At 42.1% G+C, this 26603-nt stretch overlaps 1 protein-coding gene across 4 annotated transcripts in view; it reads right to left on the bottom strand.

Annotated features, from left to right (window-relative positions):
* Nucleotides 1-26603, bottom strand: part of TSPAN12 (tetraspanin 12) — a 119403-nt gene that overhangs the window by 30373 nt on the left and 62427 nt on the right. For all 4 annotated transcript variants that reach the window (XM_029617108.1, XM_029617109.1, XM_029617107.1 and 1 more), the window contains one exon: nt 8883-8990. In XM_029617108.1, coding sequence (XP_029472968.1) covers nt 8883-8990 — 108 coding nt within the window. The remainder of the gene's footprint in view (nt 1-8882; nt 8991-26603) is intronic.

Raw genomic sequence — 26603 nt, 5'->3', positions numbered from 1 at the left:
TCGCGCACCGGCAGTCGGCCAGCACGCGCAACTTACTTCAGCCCCAGGGCTGAAGTAAGTTTAACAACAGAAGTTAAAAAAAAGAAAAAGGCAGGGGGGAAAGGGCGGGGGAGGTAGGGAAAGGGAAGTTGGCGTGGGGGGGTAGGGAAGTTCCCTCCGAGGCCGTTCCGATTTTGGCCTGCGTGCATGTTATAAAATTGGGCGTACATGTGAGTGCGCCGGGTAGCGCGCGCACATGTATGCCCGTGCGCATCTATTAAAATCTACCCCTATAGGTTTTTAAGACTCTTTACACTGGAATCTGTTATTGCGTGGTCTCTTCCCCTCTGAGGAAGCCAGACCTGGAAAACGAAGGCCTTTTGTTGGGGAATACAGAGGATTGTACTACGGGGAACAGAGTGGATCACATCCTTTGATCGAATGGAATTTAAACCCTGCACTAGTTGCAAGGTTTCCTTGGATCTAATACTCATGATGTATTGAAGAACTTTAAAAAAAAAAACAACACAAAACCCTTGAGAAGGTATTTGGACTTAACGTATTTTTTTTTCACACTAAAGAAAAATTAAAGGCAGTGTGAAAAAATACATGTTGTGAACTTTTAATATACATTTTATTTATGCTCCATGTTATTTTAGTTTGCATAATAAAACTAAAAATATTTTTTGTATATTTTTGTATATTCAATATTTGTTTGCATTAGAGCTTACATTAGTGTTCTATTATTAGATGTATATACTGTACAATGATCGTGAGAAAAATGATTTGTGCACTTTGATTTTTCTTTTGCATATCTACAAAAATATATAATATGAACATATATATATATTTTTTTTTAATTTATTGGTTTTTATATACCATCATTTAGACTTGCCTTCATAACTGTTTACAAGCTTGATATAAAATGGTAACATTCAAATCATATAAAATTAATAAAAATAACATATTTAAATCTAAAAATACAAGTGTTATACATACTATAAAATATAAAACTAAATTATTTAATTAAAATACTATCATGAGCATGAATTGGAGCTATTTGTTATATGATTTTTAAATGCTGGTTGAAGAGTTGTATTATGATCTCTTTGTTTTTTTAAAATGTTCTTGTAAATTAATGGGTTTGGTTTATGGTTTTTGTGTTTACAGCATTAACTGGTTTATCTAGCCGTGAGGCAATTTCAAACCCAGTTACATTTCTAGCTCCCCCCCAAGGTGATAAGGTGGGAACGAGAGGAGGTAAACATTTTTTTTGTATTAATTTTTTAAGGATATTTTGATAATATTAACTTTTTTTTAGAGTTAAATTTAGTAGAGTAACAGATTATTTAAGAATTTTCCAACATGTTTTTTATAATATAGATTAGTTGTTTTTTAAAATCAGAATAACTGAGTATAGGTTTTAGGGCGACAGGTAACCCTATGGGATCATTACAGTTGTGAGGGGTTTATTTGAATATAGTCTGAGTATCTTAAGGTGTTTTATGATTTATGTTTTCTATTACCTATCCATTGTAGCAATCATTCTTGGGTGTTCAATTTGTTGCTGATAGTTTCCTCTGAGAATTTCCCTGAGGAAGCCGGATTGGCGAAACAAGGGCCTTGCTGGGACATCATATCATCAGGACATCACAGCTCAACACCCATAGGAATATCGATATTTAAGTATTATTTTTGGTTAGATTTATCAGTATATGAGATGTTTTGTTAGAATGTTATCATTGAGTGTGATTTTTCATTCTGTATTCGTTTGATTTGATTCTATGCTTTCCAAACTGGTTTGCCCAGCTCAAGTTAGCTATAGATTAGCAGCAGTTTAGATTTGAGGGTCTACCTTTGTTAGATCTGTATACAACAGAATTAAGAATGGGAAATATGTGTCCAATGTGTTTTAAGGGATATGCATAAGTATTCTAGGGAAAATTTAATGATATGTGTGTGTATTTTGTTCCAATGTGGTTATCTTTGAATAAAGGATTGCATTAAATGTTTATTTTTGATTTTGTATAGTTATTGATGTGCTTTTTTCCTTCTCCTATTGGAGTTTTTTTGGTATATATGACAAGCACTAGTTAGCTCTACATATTGCCTATATATATATATATACTAAGATAGAAAGTATCTTTTCCCACAGGATCTTCGTTTTCGGAGGATTTAGTTTTAGCATTTTATTTATTTAAAAAGATTTAGATCCTGCTTCTACAAAGTTCGAGGTGGGTTACAGTATGTACATTCATAAAACCATGAAAACAGAGTACAAAAAGACACAGCTCAGGCTTCACCACTAGCTATTAATAATTCAAGTCAAGCTCCTAGATCATCAGGTGTATCAAGGCTTAAAATTAAAGGCTTCCTGAAACAGGTAAGTTTTTAATCTAACATGTTAGATTGCATTCAGCTTGACATGCACAACAGTACATTAGCCTTTCTACTGCTTTTATTTTAATTGGCTTAAGAGATTTACACAATTGTATATTGTCTGCATAGATGCGATGTTTATTCCCCAAGCTTTACAACATGGACACCTGGGGGTTGTGTATCTGTTCTTTATTACAGTCATTTAGCACATCTATTCAGAAGAAAATAGCAATTTTTACATTCAGAATTCTTTATAGTATATAAAGAATTATATATATATAATTCTTTATATACTTTATATATATATACTATAAAGTATATAAAGTATACTATAAAGAATTATATACTATAATTCTTTATAGTATATAAAGTATATAAAGAATTATACATATATATATATAATTCTTTATATACTATAAAGAATTCTGAATGTAAAAATTGCTATTTTCTTCTGAATAGATGTGCTAAATGACTGTAATAAAGAACAGATACACAACCCCCAGGTGTCCATGTTGTAAAGCTTGGGGAATAAACATCGCATCTATGCAGACAATATACAATTGTGTATATCTCTTAAGCCAATTAAAATAAAAGCAGTAGAAAGGCTAATGTACTGTTGTGCATGTCAAGCTGAATGCAATCTAACATGTTAGATTAAAAACTTACCTGTTTCAGGAAGCCTTTAATTTTAAGCCTTGATACACCTGATGATCTAGGAGCTTGACTTGAATTATTAATAGCTAGTGGTGAAGCCTGAGCTGTGTCTTTTTGTACTCTGTTTTCATGGTTTTATGAATGTACATACTGTAACCCACCTCGAACTTTGTAGAAGCAGGATCTAAATCTTTTTAAATAAATAAAATGCTAAAACTAAATCCTCCGAAAACTAAGATCCTGTGGGAAAAGATACTTTCTATCTTAGTAACAATTCCCTCTGTCTGCATAGATGAGATTTTAATTCTTCCAAGTTCACAGGTAAAAAACATCAGACTTTTATAATGATGTCCCCATACTTCAGCAGTTACCAACATTTCACCTTTCCACCTCCACTACGTTTGCCAACTTTGACATTTACATCTGATGAGACTGGACTCCACCTCCATAACACCTCGTCCAGAATACTGCAGTGTGTTGTATACGGATCTGCCTGTGTTCAAAATACTGCTGGGAGGCTGGTTTGCAATGTGTGGTATACTATACCGCTATTTAAATAACTTCATTAGTTACCGGGGGTTTTCAGGTCTCAATTTAAGTTATCAACCTCGAATTTCAAGGCTTTAAACAATATTGGGTCCTCTTACTTAAAAGAATGTTTAGTAAGAAATGTCCAAAGTAGATCCTTAAGATCCAAATCTGAGGCGCCTTTAAAAATTCCTTCTTTAAAAAGAAGCAGAGTTGGAGGTCACTTGATGAGGTGAGCCTGGGCAAATGTGTTTGTTCGGGCTGTGGGTGCCAACTCCAGAAATCGTGTGAAATCTGCTGCGGTGACTCAGATAGATGTTTTCAAGCTTGGTGAGATTTGCTTATGTCTATAGACATATATATGCATAAATCGTCCTCTAGCACGCCCTTGAAAGGGAGAAAAAAAGATCAAGAAAAACCACGGGTGCTTGGTGAAAAGATGGCGGCCGAAACAGAGAAAAGAAGCGAGCATTCTTTAAGTAGTGAAGCGACTGCCAATCATACTGCAGCGGTAGTAACTGCTTTGGAATAATTTACAGAAATCAAAGCTGTGATTACTGAACTTGGCCCAAGGATGAATGCAGTTGAAGGGAGATTATCCCTCCTGGAAGACGATTCGATAGCCCTCTCTAGTAAGGTGGCAGCTTTAGAAACAAAAGTTGAAATACAGGATATTAAGTTAGAGGACCTTGAAAATCGGTCTTGAAGAAGTAACATCAGATTGGTGGGGCTGACGGAAAGAATAGAGGATCAGAACCTGGTGGGATTTTTGGAGAAATGGTTGCCTGAGGCCCTAAACTTGCCGGACCTACTGGGGAAACTAAAAATTGAAAGAGCACAGAGACTGGGAGTAAGAGCGGTGGTGAAGTTCGATCTCACATCATAATCGCAAAAATTCTTAACTGGCACCATAAGCAGCAGATCATGCAAACTTAGCATAAGTGCCGAGAAGTGGTATACCAAGAAAAGTTTATCTGCATTTTCCAGGATTATTCGATAAAAGTTATCCATGCAGCGTAAAGAATTTAATCCATTATGTGCAGTTTTAGTGCAAAAACAAGTTAAGTTCGCACTGCAGTACCCCATATGCCCTTGCATATGGCATGCAGGAGCAACATATCTGTTTGATAAGCTGAAGGAAACTAAAGAATTTATTGATCAGTTGCCATGATTTTTTGTCAATCTGCGGGTTCCTTTAAGTTACCTTACAGCATAAAAGGACTGTTCGTTGTTTAGGTTGGTACCGCTAAAGGAAAAAGGTTTTGATATTTTTGAAGACTACTACTAGCACCGTCTCAAGATGGTGGAGGAAATCGATGACACATGACTTTACTTTACGTTTATAGCCACCGTCATCAAGGGAAAATAAAGCTTGCACTTTCTAATTTTTTGACTAAATATTTGCCTGCTTGGTTAAATGGTGGCGCCTGCTTGAAGGGAGATGAGAATTTGAGCCAAGTGGGCAAATCAGCGCATTTTCCAGAGGAAGGATAACAAGCTAGATGGCGATTTCTTCTTTTTGCTTTATTTAATTCTTGCGAGACCACAACATTGCAGATTTGCTACAGGATGGTGATTTAGTATGGCAGATAACTTCCCTAAGATCATAATGTGGCGCTGTTTCTACAAAACAACAATGGAAATAATATATAAAAGGATAATGAGCCGTAGAATGCTAGCCTTTCATAAAAGTTGTTTTCAAGTATTACCAGGACCATGCTGGAGATGACCCAATGAGGATATCTGGCGAAGGGGATAGAGACTTTAGCATTGAGTCCTTCAAGAAGAGAGTTCTCTGATGGAATCAGAGATAGTCCTTGGGGCAAAGCATATGTTATGCTCATTACTTGTTTATTACTAATTGTTCAGAATTAAGAGACGTGATAGGGGGAACCTAGCACCCTGTGTTGTGTTATATGGTGTTATAATTTAATATGTTTGGGATAAAAAGCGGGTTTGAAGTGATGTTATTGGACAGCAATCTTTTATGTGTTGTAGGCTAATGGGGAGATGGACAGATGTACTTCATGCTCGCTAAAGGGGAGTAATTAGATATGGAGGGGTATAGGAAAAAGAAAGAGGGAGGGGTGACTCAGGAGAGTGTTAAAATCAAGGGTGGGAATTCTGAATGGGGGAATTCTCAAGAAACACTTTGATAAATCAGCATCGGCTAAGGTTCGTACTATAAATGATCAAATATTGATCACCTTACTATTTTCTCAAAGTGGGAGGTAAGTTTTCATTCCTTTCAGCGGCTACAAACACAGTGGGAAGATTCCCCAAAAGCAGTTCTTTGCTTATTTGCAAGGACATCATTTTAGTTATCAAACTTGTAAGGGAGATCTTAGTCTATTAGTTATGACTGATGCGGAAGACTTTCTTTGGCACGCCCCCTAAGTTTAACAAAATTGCAGTTTGGATCATGCAATTGAAGCCCACTCTACCCGACCCACATCTGACCCATCTGTCTGAAGGGTGGAAGATTGACTTGGGGGAAGCTGTCTCAGCTGAAATCTTAAAGAGAGCCTTCTTGGGACTTTGGCGGCAGTTACCATCTGCAGCCTTACAAGAGATCCAATTTAAATTGCTGCACAGAGCTTATTTGTCTTGAACACAGGGAGTTAAAATGCAACTTTGGGATTCTGACCATTGCCTCAAATGCAACGTCCAAGCGGGGACTCTTTGTCATAATTTTACTGGATATCCTAAGCTAAACAGCTACTGAACACAAATTCGGGGACTTGTGAACAAGTACTTGGAAGATCGGTTTCCTTGTCGGGAGTCTTCACAGATCTGTATATGACAGACAGCTGCCCCAGTCTGGTGTCACCATGAGTAATAGCCCCCTGTGGCCTTCAATCTTGTGAATTATCCTGCTCAACAAGGGTCATGGAGGAAAGGCATAAAGCAACCTGTCTTCCGGCCAGACCTGTATGAGAGCATCTATGCCCAGGGACCACAGATCTCTCCTGCAACTGAAGAATCGAGGATGATGGGGCAGTTCTTCAGCTCTTCCCCCCCCCCCCAAAAAAAAAAAAAAAACCAACCCAAAACCTTTTAAAAACAGTCTTTGTTGATGCTGGCTTTCTATCCCTCCCCCTCCATCCCCGATAAATATTTTAAGAAATACAACCTCCTCGCCGCCGCCCCAGTATCTTAATCATTGGCCCATTTTAAGCGCAGGCCTGAGATTGCTGAAAGATACGATCCCAGCTGCTTCTAGTGTAGCTACAGGCAGCGTCACTGGAAGCGGACGCTGGTAACTTACACTTGTAACACGGCTGCCATTAACGATGCTGGAAACAGCCGGGATTGCATCTTTCAGGGATCCCGGCCTTGCACAACATAACGGGCCAGTGATTAAGGTACTGGGGAAGGGTGGCAAGGAAACAGTATTTCTAAGTATTAACCGGGGAGGAAGTGGGGAGGGCTGGAAGGCTGAGGGCAATAAAGGCTGTTTGTTTACATTTTCGAGGTGGCTGAGGGGATCCTGGCCAGCCGTGGGTTTGATATTTGTGGTGATGGGGCTGGAAGTAGGCCGGGAAGCCCGCAATGAAGTTTTGTTTGTTTGTTTGTTTTTACAGAATCACTTCTTGGTCGGATATCATTTGAAGATATCCGGCTAAGTGGCAGGTTATCTGGCCGGCCTAGGCTGGATAACTTAGAATTTCGATTATATCTGCCTAAATTATCCAGATAACTTTGGCCTGCCCTGGAAGACCCTCTCTCTTATCAGCTACACATTTAGCCGGATGAGTGGCTGGATATTGCAAAGCATGCCACTTAGATGGATAACTTGCGAATATTGACCTCTAAATGTTTTCTTTAATAATATGAGGGTGTTTTAGTTGTTTATTTGCACAATTACTTTTGTATAGTATTATGTATTTGTTACTTTTTTATTCTAATTATTATAATACAGAATTTTTGTATATGTGCAATTTTGTTGATTTTGCTTAATTTGTCCTGCTTTTAAAGTGCCCTGGGCTTCCTTCTGTTCAGAAGGGAGGTCCAGACATTTAATTAATTAATTAATTAATTGTGACATAATTAATTAATTATGTCACAAGCTTTTTTTCCAGTTTGGTGCCAAATTGTTTTTCTATACAGTGCTTTAATCGTTTTAGTAGAAAGTGGTTTATTTAAGCTTTCCAAATGGCGTGCAGGCTTTTCCCCCCTTTATTTCTGATTCTTTCTAGTGCAAATACGGACTAATAAACCAAGAAATCAGGAAATGTTTGAACAAACAGGAAACCACCGAAACAATGGTTGACTCCAACGTTATGACAAGGGCAGCAGAACGAGAGGCATTAAGAAAGTTATTCTTTTCCTGAACACCAACATATATGCTTACATCTTGTGGAGTTCCCTAACGCTGTGGCTGTAACAGTTTGTTTTTTTTGCTGAAGCCGTCCTATTCGGCATTGCAGACCACAGAGCTGATTTGTGCTGGGCACATGGAACTCTCCAATTTACTGCTAACGCTTAACACTTGCATCCTAGCAAAGAGTTCACAGGAGAGGCAACAAACCAATGTGCAGATGGAAATGTTGGGGTTTCTAATCAGGCCAGGGGTGCTCTCTGTATGAATTGTATTTCATGCTGTCCTAAGGCAGGAGTGACCCTCTCTCTCTCCCAAGCACTGAGTTTTGCAGTGGTTTAATGCAAAATTCACTAAACGACATAAAGGCTTTAGGAGTCAGTATTCAAAGAAAGTGCTCGGTTCCTCAATTAAGTTCCTAAACTTAGCAGAATTTTCGGCCGAATGTAGGAACCCAAGTTTTTCAGCTGAAAATTCATCCAGCTGTAGTTACTTCAAATTTAGGACTGCAAATCATTTGCCTAGAATTAGATGCCTGAGTTAGGTGCCCGGGGCCGAGCCTCACTGCTAAGTGCTTAGCTTTTTACCCCAACCCTAACTCTGCCCCCAGCCGTCTGCATTTCAGGCATCTAAATTTACATGCACAAGGAAAATCAGCTCCTAAATTTAGGCTGCTCAACCCTGTTCAGTTTTCAAAGGAGCCAATTTAGGTGCCTGGAGACCAAAGGCACCTAAACCGTTTGAAAACTAATCCTTTAGTGAAAAGCGCAATAAATGCACTGCAAAAAGACAGGTTAAAAATCCTGCAGAGAGAGGCAAAACCTTTCCTGTTATTTTGCTTTAGTTTTTCTCCTGATAATTCTGAGACATCAGTAATACCACCAACACACTAGAGATTAGGCGTCTTTCACTTATTTAGGCCCTGCATCTTGATAGGAAAAGACCTTTGTTCTTGTTGCAATGCATACAGTAGCAAGCCGCACTGACACTAAATCACATTATGCTTGGACGGCCTTCCTACCTCTCTTTGAAAGAAATTCCATGCGTGAGTTAGCCACTGGTATCTAGGTAACCCGTAGTTCGGCATCCTGGCTTTCAAACTGACCATATCTGACCACTGAACCGGAACCTGGGAATGGCAGAAAAGAACACACGATTATTAGTGATGCATGTGCACGGAGGATAGGGCCAAGAAAACTAATGCACAGGAGGCAGCTGGTTTGCTGGGGGAGGGGAGGGCGATGCAAGGGACGGCCTTCGGACCATTGTTTCGTCGGGTCTGAAGGCTCCACGGTGCCGTTCTCAGGTCAGCACCGAGGTCTCAATAAGAGCAAGAGAGTATGTGCACACACGTGCGTTTTTCCACCACAAAATAACTTTGAGTGAGTCATAACGACACCAGCGTGCCAATGCAACTCTAAAACAAATGCATTTTCCAGGCCTTCTTTGCTCAGCACTTTTACCCAACACACATTGCACACATTTTCCTAGCAGTTTGTTTCAGCCCGTCCCTTCCCCATCACTAAGCCTGAGTTTAAACTTTTTGTCCTTGGGGTCTGCAATCTCTTCATGCTTTGTAAACCAGTCATGACCTGGGAACATGTTTCCTTTGCTAATTACGATTAAATATATATTATCTTTCCTTACTGAATAACTCACTTTTCCCCCCTTTGGCTCCCAGACTGTGACCTCCGTCAGCACCGTGTGAGTAACAAAGTAAGCAAAATCTGTTTGATTTGGCACCAAAGATATGGTAGGCATTCACTTAAAAACTTGAAGTCAACATCTGTCCCAGCAATAGCCATCCGGCACAGCCCAAAGCAGATGTGGAGCAGTTGAAAACATTAAGGAAACTTGACAAAGATCTCTAAATGCTTTTTCTCCAAAATGTAATTGTGCCTGCTTTTTGCCCCATTCAATTGCATAATCGTAGCTGAGAGCTGAAACTACTACTAACTCCGCTGTTATAGCCATGGTCCAGTTGCCCAGAACAGGAACAATTATTGAACACCGATGATATGATTTTATGTTTTATGGAGGGTTCACCCTCATAATCCTCTCTGAATGTACTATATATGATCCCACGCAAAACAAATGTGGTGAAACAAGCGCAAAGGTTAAGAGGGAGAATAAACCTTCACGGACATAAGAGACACCTCAGCAGGTGAACGTTTCTCAAGCAAAGACCACGCTCTTAAAGACCTCACAATCTTAAAGGGAATTTCAGAACTATACAAGAATGCAAAACATATCAAACAAAGATGATTAAATACTGTGGAACTTAATGAGGAGATTGGCTTTCTCGCCCATTCTGAAGCATAGGTCCCCCCTGGAAGTGAAATGCGCTACTGCCTCAGCCCTGTACTGTGCTGTAACTGCAATGCAACTCAGAAGTCGCTAACACACGTAGGCATCCTCGGGCCTAGCTGAATTCTACACTACTTAAACCGGGGTACATCTGCGCTGCTTCTTCACTGACCTGACGAAGGGAGCAAATCCCTGGAAAGTTAGTCACTGAAAGACGTCATCTACAACTTGTCTGCTGACTCTTATTTCTACATTTTACTGAATGAAAGCCACTACAGGAGAAACAGACTATGGATGTCAGGGGGTGCGAGAGTTTATTCCCTTGCAGCATTCCTGACTTGCGCAATTCCTCTTGGACCTACCAGTGAGCCGTGGCTTAGGCAGTGCAGCAGAGAAGATTTGTGCCCTTTTTCCTTTGGGTTTTCCATTCTGCCCAGCAGGTTTCTAATCCCTTTGACTTCCAGTTCAATCAGAACTAACTCCAACTGGGGATGTGCTGCATAGGCCCTTATTCACAGCCAGTCAAGGTTTTCCCCATTTTGGTTCTCTCTCTTACCCCTCTCCCATCTACTCCAGTCATGGCTGAAAGACACAGATCACGGTTCCCTCTGGGACTCACTCAAGTGTGCTTCTGAGCCCAGTCAGCGGTTATATCTTAGTTCAGAAGCATCCTCGGCCCCCTGCAAGCCTGAACAGCTAGAATCTGAGCAACAAACCCTCATCTCCTGTGCACCGCCGAGGGAGCACTGGGGCAGCAGGAATCTGCGCCTTTAGGGACTGCTGCTTTCCTTCTGCCAGCTGTGAGGGGAGAAGGGGGCTGAAGTGGAACGAGGAGAAGTGCCAGGAATGTATTTCTCCGTTCTGGAGACCGAAGAACAACTCTAGCTGGGCTATGCAGTCTAATAAAGCGGGCCACAGATCAGACTGTGACTCAGCTGACTGCTTGTACATAAAACATCAGGACAAGTGGGATCTGATCTAAGGCTGCAAGAAGACTGCAGTGAGCAAAGACCCATAAATATCATAGAATCATAGAACCAGATGTTTCAGTGAACTGGAAGGAGAATACAGAGCTCACCTGAAAGTCACCAGTTCAAATTAAGAGTAAGTTGTTAGTGACAGAGCATTGCCATGTGAGAGACAATTGCTGGCTTAGCTGAAATCAGCAAGGTCAGGCAAGTTCATATTTGGCACCCATGCTGACGGTCTCAGCTTAGGAACCAGCGAATGAAAGGGCATGGAAACTGAATTACCTTCTTCTTTGCAGAGGTGTTGCCTCTAGAACCGGAATGGAGCACCCTGGGGGCAGGGCAGGAGCTAGGATCTGCCCAAATTGTACCTATTCTATGAGTAAATGGAGGACTTTGCTTTCCGGTGCTGTCAATTCAGTATCTTCCACTTCTGACTAGAAAATGCTTACAAAACCTGTGTGTTTCTCAATCAAATGCCTGGTGAATTTGTGAGCTCTCATTTGCTGCATTCCCGCACCATGTACCAGCAGCAGACTGTACTCTCTACTCCGGTCCCTGACATCTTCCATTTCTTTTCTACCCTTGTGACACTTTGCCCTCCTAAAGTCTCCTGTTTTATCAGGATTGCAGACATGGATTACCGGATCCCTTGTGATTTTAAGACCACCAACCTTGCCGGGGTCCCCTCATGACCGACCCGGAATCCTAGCGCTCTCTTCCGCCGTCTGCCACCTTTCCTTAACCTTTAATTCACACAGGGAGTCCACCTTCTCAAGCAACCAAGGGCAGATCCTAGATGGTCTTCTGTGAACCAGTAAATTAGGAACTTCGTTAAGATGTCTTCTATAGACGAGCTCCCTTGGAAGAGGTTTTAGCATTCCAATCAAGCCTTCTCATCCTTATTGGTATTGCATGTACGCCCATGAAATATGTGTATTGCAAGGCATCTGAATAATGAAAGGTAGATACTGGCAATGAAGAGAATTATTTTAAAAGTCTCTTACACTTGCCAAGTAGGAAAACTGAGCTCAGAAGACAATTTACAATCTTTGCCCTTGACTAGTCGAATGTCAAGGAGAAAAGTTTAATGTGTGCAAGGGAACAGGGGAAGAAGAATCTAACTGTACTGGCATGGATTCAAGAAAACGAGTCCTGCCTTCCAGCCTTAATTAAGAAACGCCACTTCTCAGAAGGGGGGAGGTACTACTGCTGCTACTTACTTCTATAGCACCTCTCGACGTATGCCGTGCTGTGCAAAAGCACATAAGAGAGAGTCCCTGCTGAGCAGAGCTTACAATCTATCCGAGACAAACAGACAGGGCAAGAGAGAATTTGGGAATTTCATTTATTAAGAAAATTATTGAAATCAATAAGGCAATAACTGAGTGAGGACTTTCCATTATTGGATGTGCTTTTCTCCTGCTTGCTTGGCTGGCTCAAAATAAGCTCATTCTTAATGTAAAAAAAAAAAAAAAAAGACTGAAGCACTATGGGTCGGTCGCAGAGTGCCTCCTGAAGTTTTGCCTGATATGCAATTAGACGGGCAATCGATTGGATATTCTATCGAGGCGCGTGACCTTGGGGGTCATTCTAGATTCTCACTTGACTTTAAACCCCCTCCCCCGATGAAAAAGATATTGAAATCTGCTTCTTTATAAACTCGATGGCTAGGTAACTCACGTACATTTCATCTACGCATTATTTTCGCTCGATTGTTCGTTCCTTGTATTTGGGACTTCCTAAATGTTAAATTTGTGTACGTCAGTCAATTGCTCCAGAACACTGCTACTCAACTTGTTTTATCAACCGTACCCCGAGATCAAATCATCCAATAGCTGCAGGAGCTTCATTGTTTACCTGTAGCTCAGAAAGTTAATTGCAAGGTCGCTACATTGATTTTTTAAAGCCTCGTGGGAGGAAGGCACCCAGTGGCATAATGATGCACTTGATGTTTATGCCTACACTCTGCAGATAAGTGCCTTTCAGGGATTCCCTCTGTTAAGTTGGTTCACCTGCAAGACACTTGTAGATGGGTTTTCCAGTGGCTGGGCCAGCACTGTGGAATGCACTTTCCTTTCAGTTAGTCAGGTGACATTTTTGATGCTAAACTATTCCGGAAGCAATGAAGAGCTTTTTATTTTATTTTCTGGATATGTGATTTTTTTTTTTTTTTTAGTTTTACTGATTTTATTCTTATCTGGTACTTTTAAACCAAGTAAAACTTATTCATTCTAGCGATGTTTTAATGTATTAATTTTAGGTCTACGTATGTCCTGCTTATGTTTTGCTGTTGGATGCTGTTAAATTGTGGATCGCCCAGAACTATTTGTACTGTAGGCGCAGAATATTAAACATTTTTCATGAATAAATAAACAAGCACCGGGGTAGCTACTTTCGGAGGAAGAGGAGGTTAGTATTATATCCATGGCTGTTTTCCAAAATATGAAAACTCTGGATAGAAATGGTTTCAGATTAGAAGGTTCCTTCTCAAGTAACACCTCAAAAGCATTCATAAAAGTCCTTCCTTTGGTTCACAACCCCTGCTTCTTACGCACTAACTTACCTCTCTTCTGGGTGGGATAAATTAGTCATAAGGTTCTCTTTTCATGCTTAGTGCTGTTTATCCGCTAGAAGCAAAACTATTTATATGGGAGCTCTTAAATCTGAATATATGCCAAAACGTCTTCCCCACATGCTCTGTTTGATCATGCAAACTCCCGGTTTTTAGTCTGGCACTCCTCGGCAAGAACAATGTCTCAAAGCTGCTTATCCCTGCAGTAGCAGAACCACTCTGGAATCTCTCGCAGAGGATGCGTTTTCAAGCAAAAGTGCCTCAAGCTGCTGGAGCTGCCAGAAATTCCCTGGGTGCCAGCGCGGCACGAATGCCGCGGACAATCCCTTCTTTCTCACTGCAGTGGACTCGCTTCAAGCTTCCAGGGCTTGGTCGTGTCCCTACCATCCATAATTAACAGCGATTTGCATCCCGCTGAAAAGAAGTACAGTGTCTGGCAAACAGGCAGCTGGTAGACGGACCCGATTTCAGAAATGATTTCGAAAGCGGGTGCTCACGGTGCGTGAACCATTTACAGCCTGTGAGCATAAGTCACGATGTTTTCTGCGTGTAAATGGGCTTTTGAAAATTGCCTGGGGAGGGACAGTACGTATCACAGAATGCATAGAACGATTCCAAGCACTCCGGGTGCAGGCATACCATTTATACACGTCCCTTTGACTGATTTATTTTACATTTTTATATTCTGCTTTTCAGCACTTCACAGTGTACATTAAAGCGGATTACATCCAGGTACTGTAGGTATATCCCTATCCCCATAGGGCAACGGCGGGTAAAATGACTTGCCCAAGGTCACAAGGAGCCACAGCGGGATTTGAACCCTGGTTTCCCCTGGGTCGTAGCCCACTGCTCTAACCACTAGGCTACTCCTCCACTCCATTTTCATTTTAGAAAGTATGGGGGTAATTTTAAAAGGAGTTACACACAGTGGGGCGGATTTTAAGAGCCCTGCTCGCCTAAATCCACCCAAATCCGGGCGGATTTAGGCGAGCAGGGCCCGGCTCACCGGCGCGCGCAGACCCCGGGACTCGCGTAAGTCCCGGGGTTCTCCGAGGGGGGCGTGTCGGGGGCGGGCCCGAACCGCGCGGCGTTTAGGGGGCGTGCCGGGAGCATTTCGGGGGCGGACCCGGAGGCGTGGTTACGGCCCGGGGCGGCCCGGGGGCGTGGCCGCGCCCTCCGGACCCGCCCCCAGGTCGTGTCCCAGCACGCAGGAGGCCCGCTGACGCACGGGGATTTCCCGACAAAGGTAAGGGGGGGGCTTAGACAGGGCCGGGTGGGTGGGTTAGGTAGGGGAAGGGAGGGGAAGGTGAGGGGAGGGCAAAAGGAAGTTCCCTCCGAGGCCGCTCCGATTTCGGAGCGGCCTTGGAGGGAACGGGGGTAGGCTGCGCGGCTCGGCGCGCGCCGGCTATACAGAATTGATAGCCTTGCGCGCGCCAATCCAGGATTTTAGCCGATACGCGCGGCTCCGCGCGTATCTACTAAAATCCAGCGTACTTTTGCTTGCGCCTGATGCGCCAGCAAAAGTAGGCCTATTCGCATAGTTTGAAAATCTACCCCAGTAAATGTAACTACTATTGCAGGAATTTTCAAAAGCCATTTACATGCGTAAAGCGCACTTGCATGGGCAAAACCTACGGACAATTCAATGGCTTATATTGTAGCAATTTTCAAAAGCCAATTACATGGGTAAAGTGCGTTTACACGTGTAAAGCCCAGTTTCATTGCGTGTAAATGCTTTTTAAAATCAGGCTGTATGCGCATAAACCTATTTGCACACATTTACATCTGTTAACCAGCAGGTGCTTAAAGTGCACAGGGATGCAGAGCTGGGTTTCGTGCACTGCGGCTGAATGCAAGTCCACATAAGTCCTTGCAGACTTTAACCCCACATGGACCACTGAAAATTGCCTTCTTATGGGAATGTGTTCCTACCCTTACGCCTATGAAAAGTATATTTATCAATAGGGCCCACGTGTTCTGTTGCTTCTTTTGCTGAAATAATACTGATTCTTAAACAAGAACTGATTGTTTTTTCACCATTTTGTATTTTTAGCAGGCTTTCCGAAGGGAAGAAGGCTGAGCTCGTCATGCCTGTGCGTCTTGCCCTAATAACTGTGAGTGTGTGTGTGTGGGGGGGGGAGGGGGGTAAATTCTGCAACAACCCGCATTCAGCTTCACTTTGAAAATCACTCCGGAAAATCTCCCTGCATACAATTTCACCTGCTGTTTGGTGTGGGGGTAGTTTTGCTAGGAAAATATAAAAGTGTCTGCTTTCTAAAATCAAAAAGGATGCTCGTAATGAAAGCACCATACAGAAGAACCCCCATCACCCTCGCAACGCCTTTCCTGATGGGGGCCTATGAGTGCGTAAATACAGCTCTTCTGCACATACGTACACCCTCATTTTATAAAAGGGGGAGAAAGTACTGCTTTACCTACAGAAAGGCCTTTTAAAGTTACCCTCCCTGTGTTTGGTGTTTAGTAAATGTCGGGAGGTTCGAGGGGATGGGAAGGGGGCGGGGGCATTCATGGAAAAGAGGCTCCGTGGGTTCTGCACGGCACTTCCTGTTTACATATGTTAATGTCTCATAGTTACTTAGGATCATGTGCAGTGGCACGACTGCACATGATTATATCCAACTGGTATTCGTGTCCACAACCAAAAAAATGAAAAACCCAAGAACGAGATCTTTAAGTAGTTTTGCTGATGTCTTTTTAGGTGTTGCAACAGCATAAAAACTTCTTAAAGGTCACTTTATCAGTCACGCGAGTTGTTTTAAACAAATTCAAGAAGCTGAACAAACCTGACTGTTCAGGCAACACCGTATTAAAACAAAACCCAGAGATGAAGAAGTTGCAAAGAGACAAAAAAGTAGCTATGAAAGAATGAGTATGGGATATGCTCTCTAAGGCGGGCGTGTGGATCCCCCATTTCTAAAATGTTTACGTGCAAACAAACAGAGGCATCGTGGGACATGATCTCATCCGTCTATTGCCTCAGGCACACCTACCTGGGCAAGGAAATGACTTCGAGCTCCGTATTCAGCCACTGTGCTGATTAGCTGGTTATACATCTCCGGCTAACTAGCAGGGTACATTCCAAATATCAGTTAACCTATGCGACTAACTCCACTCCTCCCCAGAACACCTCCTGCCCACCCGTGTCTTATCCGGCTACAGCCTAGCTACCCAGCTAGAAGTTAGCCAGATAAGGGCTGAATATAGCCAAGGAAGCCATTAAGGCGGATAACTATTACATTTTTCGTCTACATGGCATTTGAATATCCTCTACGGGATCGGAACTGTAACTCACCTGGAGTTCAGATGTTTAAAAGGCAAGTAATTGCATCCAAAATCTAAATCCACATCCCAGTATATCCCTTAGAGCCCGATTCACCGAGGTCTTTTCCCATACACGCAGAACAGGAGGTCAGCAATCAGTGGACTTAATCATAAACACTTTGCTTTCAACAAAATATCTGTCAACTAGTCAGACGCACTGATGAGCCTAAAAAAAGCGCAAGTTCCCACAGGTTTTCCAAAAGAAGCTGGTTTCATGCACAACCCCTTGGTCCACACCTGTGGGATAACATTCAGTGCCAGTAATTCTTTAGTTGCCTGCTGATCTAGTCTGCTTTCAGCACATGAAACCATCTCTCAGCAGTGAAACAGATTAACACTAAAAGTATAGTGGGGGGCGGCCACACCAGGCACAGTGTGGCCCCCGAGAATGTTTTCGGCTGATTCAGCCCACTGATAGGTGGTCCGTGTCCGTTACCGCATGCGGGAGTAACTGACATCAGTTAGGGCCCGATAATGGTTCACAAAGCACAGCGCGGATCACAAGTCTATTCTGTAAGCATTATCTAACTCTAGTAGATTAGCAACGCATTGGTGCAGCAGAGAGATGTTCACCGGGAATCTCTTTCTTGGACCGTGCACCGAGCTACTTGTCGTGCTAAATTTACTCGCTCCTGGAAGGGGAGGGGTGTTTTTGCAGGGGTAGAGGGAACTGAAGTCATTCCCTGCTCTGTAACAGATTATAGCCTTTCTTCCTTGGATCCAGCAGTTTCCTCCTGCTGCTCTGGGCTTCCAGCTCAGTCAGAACCAGGGCTGGGATCCGGCGCCATGAGCTTTCATTTGCAGCTGCCTGAGGATTTCTCCCACCACCACCACCATCACCACGTTATATCCCTTGCCCTCAACAAACCTAGTCGAGTCACTACAATGACGGACCTGAGCAGGGGTTCATGCACCAGGGGCCCCTGCGTTCATAAGCCCTGAATCCAGCTAGCAGGTGTCACCCACCCTTAAGCAATGACCAAGACGTCCTCCCTGTCAAGGGCCTCGAGGGTGCAGAAGACCTGACTTGAAGACTGAACTCCCGCATGGTGCCCTATAGCACTTGCGTCACCAGGCCAGCCTTCCATATGCTAAAGGTCAAGAAAATGATAGGAGAATTTTTATCATGACTCTGAGATCTACCACTTTAAAAGAAAAGACTTAGACTACTGTAATACTGTACCACTTAGCCCCAGTTTTCATAAGTGATACGACATAATATGATGATTGAAAACAGAGATGGCTCAAGGCAATCTGCTGCCCAAGGTGAAAGATGAGATGAGTTGGCAACACCCCCCCCCCCCCCCCCAACATATACACAGAGAGACAAGGCACGGTGCAGGTCAGTCACCAAGAGGGGGGTCCACCTTGGAGCTTTACTGAGCAGGAGCCCCTTGGAGTCTGGCGCTTTTGGGGAGGCAGGGATCAGGATTCCCTAAGGAGTGGCAGATAGAGTGCCAGTGAGAACATTTCTAGGAAGCTGTCAAGCCCTGCCTTCCAGCCTTCCCCAGCGTTTGCTCCCTGTGGAAGTGAGAGTAATGTTGGGGCTCTGCGTGTGGTGCACTCTCTCCCATTCACATGCACCCCTCATAAGGTCTTCCTCTCTCTCTGCTTCCCTCCCTCTTCCCTCTTTCTCTCATTTCCTCTCATTCCCCCCTTCCAGCTCACTCACACACACCTTCCCTTCTTACACATACCCTCTCTTCTCTCCCTTATCACGTACACCTTCCTTCCCACCCTTCTTACTCACCCCTTCTCTTCCATCTCACTCACACTCCTTTCCTTCCTCCTTTCCCTCTCATTCACTCCTCTCCCATTCTCACATCACCATTCCTTCTCCCTCACTCACCCCCTCCACTGCCCCTTTCTCTCCTCTCTCTTTCACTCACCCACACCCCTTATTCTTTCCTTCCCTCTCATACTAAAAAGTCATGGGACAGGAGGCGATATCCTTTTGTGGACTGCAAATAGGTTAAAAGACAGGAAACAGAGAGTAGGATTAAATGGAAAGTTTTCTCAGTGGAAAAGGGTAAACAGTGGAGTGCCTCAGGGATCTGTACTTGGACTGGTACTTTTCAATATATTTATAAATGATCTGGAAAGGAATACAATGAGTGAGGTAATCAAATTTGCAGATGACACAAAATTATGCAGAGTAGTTAAATCACAAGCAGATTGTGATAAATTGCAGGAGGACCTTGCGAGACTGGAAGATTGGGCTTCCAAATAGCAGATGAAATTTAATGTGGATAAGTGCAAAGTGATGCATATAGGGAAAAATAACCCTTGCTGTAGTTACACCATGTTAGGTTCCACATTAGGAGTTACCACCCAAGAAAGAGATCTAGGTGTCCTAGTGGATAATACATTGAAATCGTTGGCCCAGTGTGCTGTGGCGATCAAAAAAGAAAATAGAATGTTAGGAATTATTAAGAAGGGAATGGTGAATAAAACAGAAAATGTCATAATGCCTCTATATCGCTCCATGGTGAGACCGCATCTTGAATACTGTGAGCAATTCTGGCCGCTGTATCTCAAACAAGATATAGTTGCACTGGAGAAAGTGCAGAGAAGGGCAACCAAAACATAAGGGATATGGAACGGCTCCCCTATGAGGAAAGGCTAAAGAGGTTAGGGCTGTTCAGTTTGGAGAAGAGATGACTGGGGGGGATATGATAGAGGTCTACAAAATCATGAAAGGACTTGAATAGGTTAATGTAAATCAGTTACTTATTCTCTCAGATAATAGAAGGACTAGGGGGAATGCCATGAAGTTAGCAAGTAGTTCATTTAAGACTAATCCAAGAAAATTATTTTTCACTCAACGCATATTAAGTTCTGGAATTCATTACCAGAGGATGTGGTTATGACAGTTAGTGTAACTGGGTTTAAAAAAAGGTTTGGATACGTTCCTAGAGGAGAAGGCCATAAACTGCTATTAATAATAGTTTGGGATCTATTTAATGTTTGGGTGCTTGCCAGGTACTTGTGACTTGGATTGGCCACTATTGGAAACAGGATACTGGCTTGATGGACCCTTGGTCTGACCCAGTATGGCAGTTCTTATGTTCCATGTCCTCTTCCTTCTCCTACTGGCAATTTACAACCACATCTTGAGGTTATCCTTCTGTCTGATGGGAACCCTCCGAAGCCTGAAGGTCTTCCTCCTGATGGTGGAAGGTGGGAACCCCACCATCATCACATCAAACCATGTCACCACATGGTTCCCTCTCCCTGTCTGCTGTAAAATGAAGCAGTTGCTGCAGGGGTCTTTTCCGGGGTACTCGCTGCCACCCTAAAATGTTGCTGCCTGAGAATACCGCCTCACCCTCCCTGGTTGATGATATCAAAGGTCGACATTAAGTCCAAAATTACCAAAAAATGAGTGAATCCCTTATCAAGAGTACAATGTAAATTGCCAATTAAAACGAGCAAAGCAACCTCCATATTATGACCCAGTCTAACTCCAAGACTGTAGTAGATCAAGAAAATTACTTTGTTCCAGTCATTGCAGCAACACTCATTAGTTTGGAGCTATACATTAGGGCTCCTTATGCAGCCCCTGCAATCAGGGGATTGCACTGGTAAAATGGAATATAAACATAAATAAACAGATAGGTGTCACTGCTACCCATGACTACAGCTGCCTTATCCCAGAGACTGCAAATGCAGCATCCCCACTCCTACTCCAGCAGGAGAGCAGAAGAATCAAACCCAGGCCCCACCACCGAGCTGCCCCTTGTAGTTAGATTACCTAATGCAGCACTGATTACCACAATAGACATCTTCCAGATTGCAAGCAGGGCTAAAAATAACCCTTGAGCAGTCCCATCTATTTCAGACTTCCCACGCCAATGCCCTTTCTGCAGGCTTCAACTTGCAGAAGCAATGCCATGCACCCTAAGGTGGTGTCCAGCTTCCCTGGACACAGAAGCAATCCAAATGTCTGTAATCTGTATTCATGCATTACATTCTTTCCAAACCCGAGTGCAAAGTGAGTTACAGTTCAGGCACAGCAGGCAACTCTCTGGTTTAGGGGGGTTAAGAACAGAAGAAATTCCATGCTGGGTCAGACCAATGGTCTACAGAGCCCAGCATCCTGTTTCTGGGTTACTCGGAAGTCCCTGGAAGATGACCACCCTATAGCTCATTCCTAGATGCAGAAGAAGTCTATCTCTGTGCCTGCCTAGCTAATAAGCATCAATGAACCTGTCCTCCAGAAACTTGTCCATACAATTTTTAAGCACAGCCACACTATTAACTTTGACCACATCTGCCAGCAACAAACACACCCAGCCCCTGCCACAAGGCCCAATAGATAGTTTCAGAAAAGAAGCCAAACCATACCGTTCCCCTTTCCCCCAGCATCTATACGTCCTCCTGTAACTGGGGAGATCCTTCAGAAAGAAGTAGAACGTAAGCCCCTAATCTATATAATCACCTGTGACTGGCAGGCAAATGAACTGCAAATAATATAATAATGACCCAGAGCAGGAAACTACGGAGATGACGACATCCTACAATTTTTTCCTGGTATAGACCGCCATAATTATCTCCAGGACTTGGTGTGGCCTAGCAGAGGACTGAAAGTATTCTGAGCATTATCTTTAGAAATAATCAGAAAATGTGTCTGTTTGCATATGACCTTTGGAGATCTCTTGAGAGTACAGTTAACTAAATTATTATAAAGAAATACATTATAATCTGGTTGGTTTGCAATTTGTAATCTTATAATAAAACCTTAGCTTATTTGGGACTTTCTGGTTTCTAAAATGTATTATTATTGGCAAAATAATTATTCACTGGTTTTATTATTCATCATATAGCTAATTTCCTTCTTCTCACAAACGCCATAGTTTATTGTGTACTGACAGAAAAAAAATTACTGTCTCAAATTTGTTTCAGTCAATGCACATTTAAGCTATGGAATTTGGGTTTACCACCTAAACTTGTGATTAAGGCAACGGAGATTGCTCCAGGTCAAGCAGTGTGCTCAGCCTTCTGCTCTAACCTCTAGGTCATGCATCCTTGATCAATAGACTAAATGCAGCATCCTGTAAGCTTAAAAATAAGACAGACAATCTCAAATTACTAGAGCTCCTAAAGCAACACCTAGCAAAAATAAAAATTAAATTAATGACATATAGTTGTATTAAAAAGTTTAGGCACCCCCTGATTGACTTGTATGTTTCAATGCATTTCTTCATGAGCAGAAGTGGACTCAACCTCTACATGGTACAAACTTAAACATGGAAGCACACGAGCAAAACCAGCACTATATATATATATATATATATATATATATATATATATATATATATATATAGAGAGAGAGAGAGAGAGAGAGAGAGAGAGAGAGAGAGAGAGAGAGAGAGAGAGAGAGAGAGAGAGAGAGAGAGAGAGAGCGCTAACACCAAAAAGAGTGCTAGATAAAAGGTTCACATAGTCCAGAAATCCAAAAGTTTTAATCCAAAATTCTTTTTTATTTTTTACATTTGGCAACTCCACTGTAAATGATATTGTATTCCAAAGTTAAACATGACATCTTTCTGCAATTTTTAATGCAAAAATTACTATTTATTTGCTGATTATTTTAACAGACTGAAAATAATAAAACAGTGAATATAGCATGTGCAAAGGTTTGGACACCCTTCAACTGCTTTATTACTATTTTTTTTTAAATTTAAAAACAGTTGTTAATAAGGTCCAAAATGTTGATTGACTCATTAGGCCTTTAGTTACTCAGGTAATATCATCTTGTAAGAACATGTTCATGGGCCTTTTCTATAATAGGCCCCATGCTTTCAATTATCTTGCCTAAGGAGTTGCATTCTAATTCCGATATTAAAATGTATTGTAAGCAGCTAAAAGCCTTTCTGTTCTCAGAAGCTTTTGGTAATGTTTAATATAGCAGCTGTGATTTTTTAGCCTGTGAATTTTTTTGGAAATGTATTTTAATGTTTTGTTGTTTTAATTGTTTATTGTATATTTGTTTTTATTTTGATGAAGTATATTTTAGTTGTAAACCGCATAGTACAATATTTGTTGATTTATATGGTATATAAAAATGTTTTAAATAAATAAAGATAATTTCACAGTTCAACACTCTGACCCTTCTGACCTCTGAGGTTGTGTCAGTGTTCTGTCTACTTTTCATCATCAGCTTAAGCATTTGAAGCATCATCAGCTTAAGCATTTGAAAATGAAGATAATTCACTCTTACAAAGCAGGGGAAGAGTTTAAAAAAAGATCTCAAAATGCTTCCAGCTAGTAAGCTCAACTGTCAGAAACATTGTTAAGAAATGGAAGTTACATGGAATTACTGAAATCAAGGCACGATCTGGATGACAGAACTGGTCAGATCTGCAAAACAGACCTTGTAGATCACTACAAATGACCTGCTGAAACGTTTGGCTGACACTGGAGTAGCTGTCCACAGATTCAGAGCACAGCATTACTTACATAAGGATGATCTGCATGGGAGAGTTGTCAGAAAGAAACCTTTTCTATGAGCTCATCAAAGTAGTCATTATCTAAAGCAACAATTGTGTTGTGTGCTTCCCGGTCTCCCACTGCTCTTCCATCCCTTTCCTCCACTCCAGCGAGATGCAGACAGTTCTTCCACTAACACTGCTGCCCCTCCCCGGGCTATCAGCACATTTTCAAGCCCAGGTGGGAATGGCAGCAGTGTGAGCGGAAGCCGGAAACAGCAACATGTCCTTTTCTTCTTCCTGCCCCTGTGGACCGGAAGAAGAAGAAGTGATGCTTAGTGGGGCACGCAGGAAGAAGAAAGGGCCATGCTGATTTCGAAAGCAGTGGTACCATTGGCCTGGAGCAGCAGCTGGCATTCGCAATAGGAGCAGTGCAGGCCGAAGCAAAACAAGGATCAGCTGGTGATTAACAAAAGGAAGCAGAGCAGCCTCCTCCTCCAGCCCCTGCGGTCGATAGGACTCTTTTTCTTGGGCCGCAAGGGCTGGAGGAGGAGACTGCTGTAGCTGTCGTGTGTGCTCTGGTGTGGGGGCGGAGTGAGTGAGTGAGACAGAGAAAGTGAGCATGTGCAAGAGAGGCATGTGTGAGAGACTGGTCAGGGAGGTGACTGGTATACATGAGAGAGTGAGAGACTGGTCAGGGAGGTGACTGGTGTGTGTGTGTGAGATAAACTGGTTGTGGGCCCTAAGGAAGAGGACTGTGAGGACAGAGCTTCAGCAGCCACTGCTGCTTCTGATGAGTGCTATTGGCATGCAAGGGAAAGGAGCAGGAGAATTGCTGGAGAGGATAAGTAAAAGTAGCTTTAAGTTTATTTTTCTTGATTGACTGCATTTTAATTATTGGGTATTATGTGATGTGTGTGCTGTTTTGAAATATTGTAATGGTGTTTGGAAACATTTTTTTTTTATAATTTTGGAGTTTTTAATTATAGAATGTTATTCTATTCATCAGTTGTTTTGAAACATTTATTCTGTTTATTAATATAGTTTTAGAATTATTATTTTATATTTCTTGAGGCATGTATATGCAGAAATGTTCAGGCAAAACTGAACTGGAAATAACAAGAAGCCAATCTCTATATGCAGTGCAACAATGTAAAAACAAAAACATTAACTTTATGGTCACTTTATTCTGTATTTGGTGAGGGTCTGTCTGTGTTCTGCGTGTGTGACTCAGGTAAGGGTATTCTGCAAACTTGTAGTTTCTGTGTGGGGATCTATAGCAGCTTGGCTGATTCTATTTTCCTAATAGGAGGTGTATTATTGTTTAGGGCCTGGTTTAATATTTGTAGTGTTGCCTTAAGTAGGGTTGTTACTGTTTGAATGAGATCCATAACCCAGGTGTAACTGTGTGAGGATTAGTTTGTGTGCATTATTGCAGATCCTGGGACTGTGTTAGGTGCTATATTTCTCTTTCCATTTCTCCAGGTTTGCACTGCATGCAGAGTGGCTTTTTTGAGTTTCCATTCCAGATTCTATCTTCATATTTGTAATTTGTGGTCTTTCTGTACTTGGTGAAAGTCACTTCTGTGGGTGAGACCGAGGTGAGATATTTTACTAGCATGTAGGCATTTGTATCAGTCTTTATTTATTGTGTTTTCTGAATAAAACATGTATTGGTGGTAAATTTCTCTTCTCATAAATAGGCTATTGTGCCAAGCACTTTGTGAAGAAATACAAACCCCTACACAAATATAATAAAAAACTATCTAGAACCTTGCCATACCATAGCATACCATAACAGCAGTGACTCTCTTATTTATTTATTTATTTTATTTATTTTAGATTTTTATATACCGGCATTCGCGACATCAGTCACATCATGCTGGTTCACATAAAACAGGGGTGCAAAGTAAACATAACTATAACAATGGTGCTGAAAAGGCAGTTACATATAACAAGGTGATGAGAACTTGGCTTAGAAGGAAGAGAAAGGACAGGTTATTAATTCACACAAGTAAAACGATAGAAGATAAGGTCAACCATAGTGTAGATGGAGATTAGGGGTGGCTTGGAAGTATTAGATCAATTGGCTTGGGCTTGACTCTTAGGACTCAAACAGCAGCAACCTTATCTATGAAAAGACAGCAAGGCAAACATTACATCAGGCCCTAGAACACTAATACACCACCAACTGGGCAAACAATCGGGAGTGCGACAAATCCCTACACAAACAACTCACTAGATGAAATACTGCACCTCTGGCACTCATGCGCAACACAGACAGAATAAGAAACTATAAATTAGCTAATTAACTAATACAGAATAAGAAACTATAAATTAGAAACAGAAACACGCAGACAAGATTGAAATGGAAAACCCAAGAAACCAGACTCTGTGAACAATGGAATACTGAAGAAAAAGTAAAATACAAATATATATTTAAAATTGCTGAATCAAAATAATTTTTTTTTTTACCTTCATTGTCTGATCTTATTTTTGTAATCAGTGGGCATAGTCTCTTTTTTCCCCTTGTCTGTCTTTTCCTAATATAAGAACATACCATACTGGGTCAGACCAAGGGTCCATCAAGCCCAGCATCCTGTTTCCAACAGTGGCCAATCCAGGCCATAATAACCTGGCAAGTGCCCAAAAACTAAGTCTATTCCATTCCTTTTTCAAGGTCTCTTATTTTGTTTTTTCTCTCTTCTCCTGTCTTCTTTCCTTTCTCCCTCATAGGAGGTTCCCACTCCCACACACACTCTTTATCAAGGCTCCCACTCTCACATGCAGGCTCTCACTCTCATATACTCTCTCACATGCAGGTTCCCTCTCCCAAACACACACAATGGTTCTCACTCTTTCATGCTCTCTCTCACATGCAGGCTCCCACTCCTACATACTTGCTTCCTCTTGCATCCACAGGCTCTCCACACCTACATACTCTCTCTCTCTCTTTCACACACACACACAGGCTCTCCCCTCCACATGCTCTCTCTCTCAAAAACACATATAGGTTCACTCCCACATGTTCTCTATCTCACACACACACGACACACAGGCTTCTCGCTCCCATGCTCTCTCTCTCTCACACACACACACACACACTAAGGCTTCTCAAT

Source organism: Rhinatrema bivittatum, chromosome 9 (genome assembly GCF_901001135.1).
Source record: "Rhinatrema bivittatum chromosome 9, aRhiBiv1.1, whole genome shotgun sequence".
Classification (NCBI taxonomy): Eukaryota; Metazoa; Chordata; class Amphibia; order Gymnophiona; family Rhinatrematidae; genus Rhinatrema; species Rhinatrema bivittatum.
This window is presented reverse-complemented; position numbering and strand designations above follow the sequence as displayed.